Source organism: Podarcis melisellensis (assembly GCF_964234715.1).
Source record: "Podarcis melisellensis genome assembly, chromosome: 15".
Classification (NCBI taxonomy): domain Eukaryota; kingdom Metazoa; phylum Chordata; class Lepidosauria; order Squamata; family Lacertidae; genus Podarcis; species Podarcis melisellensis.
The window spans coordinates 33,523,759-33,532,866 of NC_138532.1; the positions used below are offsets into that span (position 1 = coordinate 33,523,759).

Sequence of the window (9,108 nt, forward strand, 5' to 3'; positions counted from 1 at the left end):
GAACGTTGCGTGTGACAGACAAGCCAAAACTTCCCCAGCCAACCTGCAAGGTCCAACGTTGTCCTTCAGCAGACCGTTCTCGACGGCTTCTTTCCAGAAGAGCTCAAAGGTGCCTTCCTTCAGAGCCACTTTCATCAAGTCCAGTCCGACAGTAGGAAGACTTCTGTCCTTTTTCTCAGACTTGGCCGCCATTTTCAAAACCTCCAGCAGCCTGCAAGGAAGAGCAAAACGATTTTTAAAAAATAAAATTAAATTAAAAACTGCCTTCCGTTGTGTGGAGGCAAAGCTTCCTTAGGCTAGAGCAGGCTGTTGGCCCATATAGCTCAGTACGGCCTAGTCAGACTGGCAGCAGCTCCCCAGGGTGTTGACTGGGTGCCTTTCCCTGCCCTCGTCGGAGATGCTGAAGACTGGACTGGGGACCTTCTGCATGCAGAGAGCGGGGGATATACCACTGAACAACATCCCAAAGAATCTCCCAGAATCCTCCTTTTCCTTCCTTCACTGTAAGATATTCTGGGCTGTCCCGTGAATCCGCTGGATGAAATAGCGGATGAACGTTGCCTCAGAAGAGTGAGGGAAATTCTCAGGGATGATTCACACCCTGGCCGGCACTTTCTTGATCTCCTACCCTCAGGCAGAAGATATAGAAGATTGATGAATTGCACCAACAGGGTAAAGAACAGCTTCTATCCGTGGGCTGCTGAATGAAAAGATAACAACAGGGCAACTGACTTTGGGGTTTGGTGGGTGTGCGTCAGTAAACGAAGGGAATTAAGACTAAGAGAGCTGAGTGAGGGTGCTTGTGTAATCTCACTGTATACAAGTTGTACAAGTGACAATAAAGTATTTCAATTTCAACTTCAATATTTCAATTTCAAAAGAACTGTAAAGCGATGCAAGCGTCCTGCATTCGTTCCTGGTCAACATACCTGGGAATGTTTTCTGCCGTGATGACGGCAGTCGTGCCCAAGAGGGCCTTCAGTTTTTCTGGCCGGAGAACCCTGGGGAACTTCTGGATGCCCACCAGCAGGAGGTAAAGCTGCCCTGGACTGCTGAAGGCCGAGGTGAGGTCATCTTCCAAGAAGCTGAAAAGGACCTCTTCAAACACAGCCTCCGGAATCTGAGCCCCCGGCAAAAACAAAAGCGAACAACTCCCTGGGTTTGGATGTCCATGATAGATTCCCCTTTTTTACATCTCAAACCTCCCACCTCTAGGCAAGACTCCTGTGCCAAAGGTATTCACCTCCTCTAAGATGGACTATAATTGGAAATTGTTTTAGTTTAATAATGATATTGGAAAGCTGTTACTTTTAACTACAAGGAAACTCAGAAGGGAGGGACTAGAGGAAGTCAACCAAGATGTTTAAAAGGTTGGATTTGTAAAGAATTAAGTTTGTTGTTATTGTTTATTGTTCCTTTTTTCTTCTTTCGTTCATTGATGTATTTTTCTTTTTTTGTGCGTCATTCTGCTCTGTGGTTTTTGTTATAATTGTGGAAAACCTAATAATTATTTTATTTTTTTAAAAAAAGGTATTCACCTCCTCCATCGCTTGGACCATCAAACTCCCTAGGCCCCTTCAGTGGCTACTCAACCCCCTCTGCACCCAGGACAAGCCCATCTCTTTCTGCACCTCCCTTGTCCTCCATTTTATAAAGCCACCCACAGCCAAGTCCATCCATCCTTCCCAGCACCATCTTTGGACATCCGCTTCTCATCATATTTGTTTGCTTGGAAATACATCAGCATTCACTTCTGTGGACTCACTCAGGCGCCAGACATCCTGGCCTACGTGACAATTATGGGTGGCATCCAACTGAGGCCACAGTCACACCAAACATTTAAAGCACACTTTAAACATGGCTCCCCTGCAAAGCATTCTGGGAAGTGCAGTGCTGAGAGTTGCTAGGAGAACCACATTCGCCTCCCAGAATTCCCTGCGAAGAGGGATTGACTGTTGAACCACTCAAAGAGAATTGCAGCTCTGGAATATTTCCCTGTGTCCTGACGAGGCAATATAATTAGCATCAGCGGTCTAACGGGGACGGGTTGGTGCCTGCAAGCCGGTCTTGCAGAAGAAGCTAAGCAACTATATATTTAAGAGGCTCCCCCCCTTTTTTTTTTTGCAACAAAACCCCACATCTCCCTACCTCGGAAACGATGTCGGCCAATGTCTTCCTAGGAAGGTCTTTGAGGTGGGCGTGGTGATCCGAAAGGCTCTGGAGAAGCTGGACGCAGCCAAGGAGAGCCTTTGAATCCTAAGGAATTTAGATAAGAGTGGGTGAGTCTACAGGGATGGAGAGGACCCAGGGAACGTGAGAGAGAAAGCATGTATTTGAGGAACTGGTCCATCTACCCCAACATTGTTGGCAGTGACTTCCAGAAGCTTTTGAGGGTTTCAGCAAGGAATAGTCTTGGTCCTCCCTGAGAGGTTACCCCAGAGGGAAAAACTTAACAGGAAAAAATTGCCCACCCAGTTTTTAAAGGATCTAACAGCTGATGTTTGAAAAACACTCCTCACTCTACCACCAGCTGCCAGGCAGAGCAGATGTTTCAGATGTGCCAAAGAATCAGCTCAGAACACTGGAGCGTCATGTGTTCTATTATGAGGCACAGGAGCTCTTTCAAGTTTCTAGTCCATATGGATTCCAAGCGAGGCTTGAAAGCATATGTGAACAACCCTGGAAAAGGTGGGGGTGATTTGGGATTTCCAGCAACTGGTAGAAGTGATCTCCAGGGCCTCCCATTCAGCAGAAGACTCAGCAGAGCTGATTCTATCGGCATAATTTATGCACATCAGAAAATTCAGCATATTATTATTATTATTATTATTATTATTATTATTATCAATATCACGTCACAGGGTTTGCACCAGGGGCATGCAGACCTGAAACATTTGCATCTAGCGTTACCTTTGGAAGACGCCCGGACTGGAACAGAGCCAGAACGCCGAAAAAGTTCCCAAACAGAGCATTTCGGAAGAGTTTCTGAAACAAAACGGGGAACCAACATAGAAAAGACAATCTAGGCAAGGCTGTGGAATCTCGCGAGCGACTCTTTGGAGCAAGCAAACTTGGAAACAAGAAGTATCTAGCAACACTCACCACTTGAATGGGTCCCCATCCACCCCCCAAAAACACTTCAATATGGAAATGCAGCCCTCAACCTCAAAAAAAACCTTCCCACCGCTGACCAAATAGGGCCCCCCCCCAAATGACCCCAAATACTGTTTTGGGGAACATGGGAAGTATCTTGGGAAATGTGGGGAGAAGTCCATTCCGCCAGCTCTGCTGAAAAACCTTCTACTGCTTAACTGTTTTCATGCCGGATGGTAACCGAGTTTGCTTTTTTCCTCTTCCCTCCCTGCCATCTTCCCTTGTGTGTCATGTTGTTTCAGATTGCAAGCCTACTTTGTTATCTGACTGCATGAAAGCTAACCTGGAAGAATTTTTTTAAACAAAAGAGCAGGGTTCAAATGGCCTGAATAAATAACCAGCTTTTACCCGGTGCTTCTCAAACTATGGGTCGTGATACGTTCCTAGCTGTCTCAGACAATGAGACAATTTCACCACACGGCTCCCCCCCCCTTCCTCCAGCCAGACAGCCATGATCATGCATTACAACAAACCATAGTTTGCTGTGACATCCCCTTTTGTCCTCTAGCGTGACCAGGAAGATCTCAGAAGCTTTTGCTTCTGCTTCTATATTAAACACGTTGTCCCATTTTGCTGGCACAGAGGATCACGGTTTAGGTCAACTGCAGTTAGCTTAAAAAAAAAAAAGCCTGTTTCATTACCCGTATTTGATGCTGACAAATTATTTATTTATTTGATATATTTCCATACCACCTTTATCTTCCAAATATCTCAAAGTGGTGTACGTGGTTCTTTTCATCCCCATTTCACCCTCACAACAACCCTGTGAGGTAGGTCAGGCTAAGAGATGGCGACTGGCCCAGGGTTGCCCAGTGAGCTTCATGGCCGAGTGGGGATTCGAACCCTGGTCTCCCAGGCCATAGTCCAACACTCTACACATTACGCCAAACTGGCTCTTTGCACCGTTCTTTCAATGCACCACTTTAAACAGGATTTCCCAATGGGCACCAGCAACCCACAAACTTCCTTATGGTCACAAGCATAACTCACTCTGGGTGAAACTTGGCTGTGGCACATTCTCTCTCTCAGTGCCTGTTTGGAGCATGTTGCTATGCCAGCGATCCAATCGACATCAGTCACCCTGCCAAATCCTGCAGAACAAAACCAAACCCCCAAATGGCCAGGATTTGGCCCGTGTGGACTGACGCTGATTGGATCACCAGATTAACACGGCGGACCTGCAGAGCTCCCCTTAACAAAATCCTGCTGTTCACGGCAACCACAAACTGTAAACTCAAAGCCCACTCCATCTCCTTACCTTCTTCACTCTGCCGAGGTCGTATTTTTCTTTGATCTGGTCCAGGACTGTGAGGAGGGAGATCTCCTCAAAAACCTGCAATACCTGAGGAGAGAGAAAAAGAAGGGAACACCTGTGTGAATCGGAGAGAAGAGGCAACAGGATGCTGCTGGGACTACAAGCCCCATCACTCCTAACCTTTGGCTGTGGATGATGGGAGTTGTAGTCCAACAACATCAGGAGGGCTGCATGTTACTTTGGAATTTATAGTTGTTGTTGTTGTTGTTGTTGTTGTTGTTGTTGTTGTTTTTAAAAAACTTTTTAAAAAAATTCTTTGGAAGAATTATGGAAGGAATTATTTTAATGTTTCCTTTTTTAAAAAAAACTTAAAAGCAAGAAAACCCAAAGGCACTCCACTGGGGAACACCAACCTGAGCCAAAGCCAAACTGAATCCTGGACGGGCTGCTTCGCGTGTTGCTCCCAATCCATCAATCAGGCGCTTCAAGCTGTATTTCAATTGCTCGTCGTCCTAAAATAAAATATTCAGAAGTTCAGGCAGTGGTGATGGTGAGATTTTTGACTACCCCACAAACCAAAATACAGTAATGTTTATTTTCCTTGAAAATAGCTTCTGTGAAAAAAATATTGTTCTGCCTAATTCAGAGCGGCTTTTACAGTGATCAAAGTTTTTTTTAAAAAAAGAATCAGTTTACCTAAAACCTCTTAAATTCCACATTCATAATCCTAACAACAACCTTCCGAAGTAGGCCAACCCCATCAGCCTTCTTCCAAAACATGCCCTTTGCCACCCCCAGTATCATCCATTCAGTTCCAGGGCCTGCTTTTTTCTAATCCACAACTCCCTTGTTCAAATACCTGGAAACAATAGAGAGGAAAACCACCTCTGAGCATGTTTAAAGTGCAATCCCAGCATCAAATGTCTCTCTGTGAGTATAGGCTTGCTAACTACCGTATTTTTCGCTCTATAAGACGCACCAGACCACAAGATGCAGCTAGTTTTTGGAGGAGTAAAACAAGAAAAAAAAATGTTCTGAATCTCAGAAGCCAGAACAGCAAGAAGGATAGCTGCGCAGTGAAAGCAGCAATCCCTCTTGCTGTTCTGGCTTCTGGGATAGCTGTGCAGCCTGCATTCGCTCCATAAGACGCACACACATTTCTCCTTACTTTTTAGGAGGGAAAAAGTGAATCTTATAGAGCAAAAAATACGGTATATGTTTCTCACAGACATAACATGGTAAAATCAACTGAAAACACAGTATGGTGTTTTTTCCCAGTTTGCATGCAGCAAATTATTTATTATAAAATGTGTAAGCCACTTTCCCTAATGAAATAGGTGTGCAAAGCTGCTACCAATAGGTTTTGTGTGGCTTTGTACATAGAATCAAAGAACCGTAGTGTTGGAAGGCGCCCCAAGGATCCAATCCTCTGCAAAGCAGCCAGTTTTTCAGGGAAAGAAATTTGTGGGGCCGACTTTGGTGATTGCCCTTCCCTGAAAACTGCTGCCCACAAACATCCAAAGGTGAATTTCACCAAATGCAGAATGTGAGAATGCTACAGAAAAGTTAATGTGATGGCATCATTATACAGTATTGGGACTGCTTTTAGCCAGAGGACCCACTGGGCAGCTGCACCCAGTGTCTCACCATGGGAAGAGAGAGAGAGACCAATCTGGTCCCATCCATTTCCTCCTCCCTCCCTAGTCCTTTTCCTTTTGTATCCTGTCTGTTAACACTGCAAACCTGAAGGCAGGGACTGTCTTTATTCGACCAGGTGCTATACGACTTTAGACATCGTTTTTACTATTAAAATAACATTTAAAAACTATCGGCTGTACTGAGCCATAGTCAGAGAAGACCTACTGAAATCAGCGGGCAAAATCTATTTCAAAGGGACTCCTATGGCTGGAACTTATACAATATATAATATCAATACTTGCAAACACATACTTTGGGTGTAGGTGAGGGGGGGGGGGAGAGAGAGACGCGTCTTTAATGTTTTGTGTTTTTAATGTTTGATGTTTGATTTTCTCGGAAGTAGCTGGGGCAACCCAGTCACATGGCTGGCAATATATTTTATTATCATTATCATTACCAGCCGCCCTTTTAACCTAGAGGGGGTTGCGTGGCGTTTGCAAAAAGCTTCTACAGTACAGTATGAACTTTCCACCGTCTCTCTTACTTTCTGGTTCTCTCGCAAGTAGCGCAGCAGATCCTCCGTCGCCTTCAAGCGCGTCTCCTGCTGGGGCTTGGCGATGTCCCAGAAGAAATCCAAAAACTGCCGGTTTTGGCCCAGGAGCCGGCCCGGGTGGGAGATGGGGGCCGCGGCGAGAGCTTCATCGCCGGGGCTGCCGCTACCGCTGCCATCCCCGGCCATGCTGGAGGCAGCGCAGCGAAAAGACGCACGTGGAAGGAGGGGGTGCAGAGTTGCACGTGAGAACCTCCCCTTCCGGGTTAAGGAACGCAGAGGCTGGCTAGGAGCCTCCCTGCCGCGGCTTGGCTTTCTTCGGCTTCCTCCTTTGCACAACGCCCTTGCCTGCCCCACGTGGAAACGCCAGACTCTGCATGCGCATCAATCCCTGCCTGGGATGTGAGCTCTTTTGCGGGGTTTTTTTGGTGGCGCGTTTGCTTGCCTAAGGCGGATGCTATCAGCCGCCTGGGGCGCAGACCACAGAAAGGCGCAGCACTGACTTTTGCGGGGCATTGTTTTCTATAGATTCACATTCTTGCAAAGGATTCGTGTGCCAAGACGTATTTTGAGAAAGGCAATCAAACGTCGTTGCGTTCTTTATTCTTGCAATGAACTTTGCAGTTTCAAGTGTTGTGCTTTCCTACAATACTTCGTTTTGGAAAACTGGAGTTAGCAATTGGGGGTGTTGCAAGTGGTTAGACTTGCCCAGGGCGCAAAATTCAGTGATGAGGAACTAGTGGCTTTGCATATTTCCTGTCGTCCCAGACCACTGTCTGCTGGGCAAATGGAAACGGTTTGGAGAAAGGGTTGAGCCCACGTTCACTGTTAGCTGCCGGGATGGGATGGTTATTGCAAGAAAATGCAAAGTATGGCTGTGAGGTTTTTTTGTGTGGATCCAGCAGGGATTCAATTGCTGAATTAGCCAGCCAAGGGCAGTGGCATAGCGTTGGGGGTGCAGGGGGGGCCGGCTGCACCGGGCACAACATCTGGGGGTTAGGGGGCGCAAATTACTTGCCTTGCCCCGGGTGTTGACAACCCACGCTACGCCACTGGCCAAGGGCCACAATGGTTCCTAAAGTATGGGTGGCTCTGTGCCAGAGGCAAAATGGGTGTTGTGAGAGCTCAAGGCAAGGCTGCAGGCTGGGTAGCTGAGGACAGAAACATGCCTGATTTATGGTGGAATCGAAGGCTGTGTGACTTATGGGAGAAGCAGGATACTCTTGGGGGCTAATGCTGTGAGCCCTCCATCGTAGGCTCAGCTTGTATATATGTGTAAATAAACCATATATCAGAAAGACACCATGGTCTCCGCCATCCCACCATTCCAAGAAAACGGAACCCTGGGTAGGCGCCTGGAATTTTGCACCGCTCGGAGATTGGGACGGCATGCAACAGTATATAGATAGATTAAATGAGGATTTGTGGTCTCCATAGCTCCGTAACTGCTGCTGAAGAATTAATTCAAATATTAAGTTATACCAAAACAAAACAAATATTAATTTTCAACTATGTGGCAAAAAGTTATTTTATGTATTAACGAGGACAACAATGTCTAAATGCCCCCTGTGAGATAATGCTACTGTTTAGAATTCTTGGTTAGTTTTTAGTGTTAATGTCATAATGTGGAACAAACAATAGCCTGATATTTAGAAATAAAAGGTTTTTTAAATGTAATTACCCCCTGACAATAATACCAATAATATCAATTGTTACCAATAAACCTGCATAAGACAGTGTGATGAATTTGCTTCTTTTTCTGTGCCCTCCCCATTCCTTTTTCCTTCTACGTTGTGTCTTTTCTATTATAAGCCTGCGGGCAGGGACTGTCTTGTTTGTTATTGATCTTATGTAAGTGATTAAAAATCTTTTAGATGTGCACGTGATATATGTGCAGTATATAAACTGAGCCTTCATTTTCATCATCTCAGTCTTGTGGAACGGTCTTCTGATAGAGATTCAGCAAGCAGTATTAACTTTTAGATATCTGCTGGAAACAATTCTAGGCTTATGCAGACAGTTAAAGAAAAAACTTTTTTTACACTAAGATGGTGATTAGTGATTCTTCTAGTTTAGCGGGTGCTTCCCTTCCATTCTCTGCCTGTTTACTTTTTAATTATTTTATTTTATATATTTTAATTATTTCCCCATTGGTTTTAAAGAGAAATAAAACTTGAATTCTATGGGCCTTCTTCCCATAAAATAAATCTGGGGATAAATCATGAAACAAATACCTTCTTGTCTATTAACCTTCTTGTAATTATTAAGAACATAAAACAATCCCTGCTGGATCAAGCCAGTGGCTCATCTAGTCATGTTGTGTAGTGGTTAGAACATCTGACTAGGACCTGGTAGTCCAGGCTTGAAATCCCTACTTTGACTATGAAGCTCACTGACTGATTTGAGGGGAGGCAGTTGCTGCCTCTCAGCCTAACCTACCTCACAGGGTTGTTTTGAGGCTAAAATGATGAAGGAGGAAAATCAAATGCAGTAGCTTGAGATTGTTGGAGAC

At 45.2% G+C, this 9,108-nt stretch overlaps 1 protein-coding gene across 1 annotated transcript in view; it reads right to left on the reverse strand.

Annotated features, from left to right (window-relative positions):
- MYBBP1A (MYB binding protein 1a) overlaps positions 1–6,837 on the reverse strand; it is a 52,101-nt gene extending 45,264 nt beyond the window's left edge. The window contains exons 1-7 of the mRNA XM_081890187.1: positions 6,591–6,837; positions 4,822–4,920; positions 4,412–4,495; positions 2,911–2,985; positions 2,149–2,256; positions 930–1,120; positions 44–211 (exon numbers count right to left, since the gene is read on the reverse strand). Of these exons, the coding sequence (XP_081746313.1) occupies positions 44–211; positions 930–1,120; positions 2,149–2,256; positions 2,911–2,985; positions 4,412–4,495; positions 4,822–4,920; positions 6,591–6,785 (920 nt within the window). The 5' untranslated portion in view covers positions 6,786–6,837. The remainder of the gene's footprint in view (positions 1–43; positions 212–929; positions 1,121–2,148; positions 2,257–2,910; positions 2,986–4,411; positions 4,496–4,821; positions 4,921–6,590) is intronic.
- Between the last annotated feature and the right edge of the window lie 2,271 nt (positions 6,838–9,108).